The sequence below is a fragment of the Limulus polyphemus genome, unplaced genomic scaffold (genome assembly GCF_000517525.1).
Source record: "Limulus polyphemus unplaced genomic scaffold, Limulus_polyphemus-2.1.2 Scaffold4594, whole genome shotgun sequence".
Taxonomy (NCBI): Eukaryota; Metazoa; Arthropoda; class Merostomata; order Xiphosura; family Limulidae; genus Limulus; species Limulus polyphemus.
The window spans coordinates 52454-55877 of record NW_013670204.1 but is presented as its reverse complement, the minus strand read 5'-3'; the positions used below and the strand labels follow the sequence as shown (position 1 = coordinate 55877).

Below are 3424 nucleotides of genomic sequence, written 5' to 3'. Positions count from 1 at the left end.
AATCATTTCAAAGTGCGAAGAATGTGGGTGGAAATGCAGAGGTGAAAAAAAATAAAATTGTGTCATAGAGTGAATAACTGAGGTAGAAATGTCTAGAAACAAATTGGTGATATTGTGGCAAAGAGTAAAGGATAGAGCTGGAAATGTGAAGATAAAAATTTATAAAATCCTGACAGAGAGTGATGAACAGATGTGAAAGCCCATAGGTGAGAATCGAAAAAATCGTACAAAGAGCGAAAAACGTAGGTTCAAACCTAAAGGTGCTCGTCCTTTCAGCTGTGGGGATGTTATAATGTCGGTCAATCCCACTATTTGATGGTAAAGAGTAAACCAAGACTTGGCAGTAGGTGGTGTTGACTAGCTGCCTTCCCTCTAGTTTAATATTTACAAACTAGGAATAGTTAGTGCAAGTAATCCTTGTGTAGATTTGTCCAAAATTCAACAAACAAAACAACAAAAAGTGTTCATAAGATAAATCAAATACCGTAAAATTTATTTACAAGGAATGGATATCTTGTTAAGCCATAACATATACGACTTCTGAATTTAGCTTAGGGGGTTTTGTAAACATAAAGTCAGAATGTGTTAAAAAGTTTTCATGTCAATAGGCATATAGCTCTTATTTATTTTATTATCAATTTTTTATTAATTTTGAACTAGAAATAATTATTGGGAACTCGCTGTAGCAATACCACATTTTTATGAAATAGATTAAAAAGTCGGAAAACTGCATAAAATGGTTGAAACAATAAAAAGTTTATTTTTTTTGGGCTATGTGAACGAAATAATATGAATTAAATTATATTTTTCCCTAGTTTTCCTAAAATCAAAATTTCCAATTTTTTGCTTCTTCTTTAGCCCTAAGAACGACGACTAGCGGAGAATCACAATATCAGCTGCGACGTTTGCGAGTGCACGTGACGTGTAAACGAGCTTTCGTCTGTAAAAATACAAAACTGTGGAAATAATCTAATATGTGAATATTCTATTTGCATTGAACATCATCAGAGGAACTTCGTTCAAACGACGTAGCTTTGTTTCATAGGAGACAAAAACTGATGCTTGTACGTGACAGTGTAATCAGACAAATACCCTTAACTGATTTTTTGAACATACCATGAATAAGATAAATTCTGATACTGTTACTAACACTAACATCCCTGACCTCAAATATCAGCTAAAGGTCAGACTGAGCGAACGTCATGAGTCATAATTTATATATATATTTGTGCACACAAGTTTCAGTGGCTAGTGCCTTCCAATTCATGAAATTCTAGCAAACACATGCATAACTGATGTTGTGGGAGAAAACATTGGTTGAAAACGTAGAAAGGCCAGTCTTCTAAGCAACAGTAGACCTAGAAATGGATCTAGAAACAGTGATTCAGCATGTTGGTTCTTTTGGAAAATATCAGAAACAATTGGCAGCGTTACTGTGGGGACTTGTTTCGCCTTTCCTGGGATTTGTAATCTATGGAAATATGCTGCTGTTGTTGACTCCGGATCACTGGTGCAACATCCCGGAGTTAGGAAACCTAACGTCCGTTGAGCGGCGTCGCCTTGCCGTCCCTATGGAAAGTAACAAGGGCAAGATTAGATACAGTCAATGCTATAAATATGACGTAAATTTCACACAGGTTCTAGTAGAAAGCGGAAGTACTTTCCCAAATCCTGACGAAGATTGGCCCATTGTTCCTTGTTCAGAAGGTTGGGAATATGATTATAGTTTAATTTATCCTACCATTGTATCCCAGGTACGTACAAAAAACAAAACAAACTGTAACAAAACTCATTATACTATAGTATTTAATTTTGTATTACGCTTCATTTCCTCACGTAACTTAAAATATTCATGCTGAGATTGATACATTGTTTGTACGCCTACGTCTTATACTTAGATAGTTAGTTTTATTTCAACTTACATCATATGTATACATAAGTACATGAAAAGCAAGATATTGAAAAGTAACAATTTTAAATACTTGTTTGAGTTGACCTATTTGAATGAAAAATGTACATGCACACATATATAGATCAATTTATATATAAGAGTGGCAGTTGTATTGATCTTTTTATTCAATTTTGAGCTTACTTTATGAAGTCTCTAGTATGTGTTTTTTTGCAGTTATGCTGCAGTCTGTATTTTGACTACTTCACCAGTGCTATCTCTGTTAAGCAGAAAGAAACAAAACTATTGTAATAATTTTATAGCCACTATGACTCATATTTACGTTTTTGACCGTGTTCACACTGATAACACTAACTAGTCCGAAAGGAGTGGGGGTTATTTTTTATACTGGTGTACATGCTATTTCACTAAGAGTAATATAACAACAAAACCAGCAGCTAAACGTGATTTTACCTAACCTTAGTGTTAGGCCTAATAATAATGTTCCTTGATTTGAAAATTTAGTAAGAAATTTACATCACACCTATGTAGGGTTACCTGACGTCTCAGTTTTTAGCCGTATGTTTTTTCTGCCCTGTTGAAAAACAGGAAAAGTATTAAATTGTACCAGTTTCTCTGTATCTCGGTCTTTCATATATATATACGGTTTGTCATTATCCATGGCTTCTTTAACTTTTATTTGAAGAATCACCTGACAAAGATAAATCACACAGAACAATGTTCACCCCATCTCTGTCACGTTTTCTTAACCCTTCTTGTCATTGAGCAACCGCAGGAATTGAGATTTGTAAACCTGCCCAGCCGCGAAAAAAAAAAAAAAAGAAGCAACACTTTTCTTTTTAGTAGGTTAAAGAAAACTTAGGCATGCTTTTTAATTTACTTATTATTTGTTTGATTAAGCTTTTAAATTTTTTTATTTGTCTATTGTTTTAAAACGCGATGTATTAGGTATCATATTGTTTAGCAAATGATAAAAAGTGCTATTTTAATTTAAACTCTTTCAGCTGTTACAGTATCACTCAGTATGGAAAAAAGTCCCTTTTTTTCACCCTGAAAATCTGGTAGCCCTATGACTTTTTAATAATGTATCAGTTTGAAGCTTTTGATTTCTACATGACTAGCCCAACTGCGATCTGATATTGAACAGAAACATTCTGGACAGTGCCTCTCAATGACCTAATTGAAGGAATATGATAAAAATTATATGCTGCCAGATGTGATTTTACCATAAATTTATGTAGTAAAGTGAGAATTAATATACTGTAACGTCTGTGTTCGTTTGTTAATTTTCCGTAGAAATTCTTTCCGAGAAACTTCTGCGATACAAGTCTATTCTTAAATAAAACTAGTTTATTCTTTCTCAATCCAACTTTGCAATACACTTAATTTCCACAGTCACTTTAACATAAACACACGCTATAATTCACAACGATTTACACACTTTACTTACGATCACTACCACTCGCTTGACTCGATTATCCATGTCTATATCTTCAATCTCTCTATCTGCAACTA

The 3424-nt window shown here is 33.7% G+C and overlaps 1 protein-coding gene across 1 annotated transcript in view; it reads left to right on the top strand.

Annotated features, from left to right (window-relative positions):
* Positions 1 to 854: 854 nt before the first annotated feature.
* The window catches only part of LOC106471391 (solute carrier family 22 member 1-like), a 36404-nt gene continuing 33834 nt past the window's right edge, over positions 855 to 3424 (top strand). Inside the window, exon 1 of the mRNA XM_013931989.2 lies at positions 855 to 1754. Within this exon, the coding sequence (XP_013787443.1) occupies positions 1365 to 1754 (390 nt within the window). The 5' untranslated portion in view covers positions 855 to 1364. The remainder of the gene's footprint in view (positions 1755 to 3424) is intronic.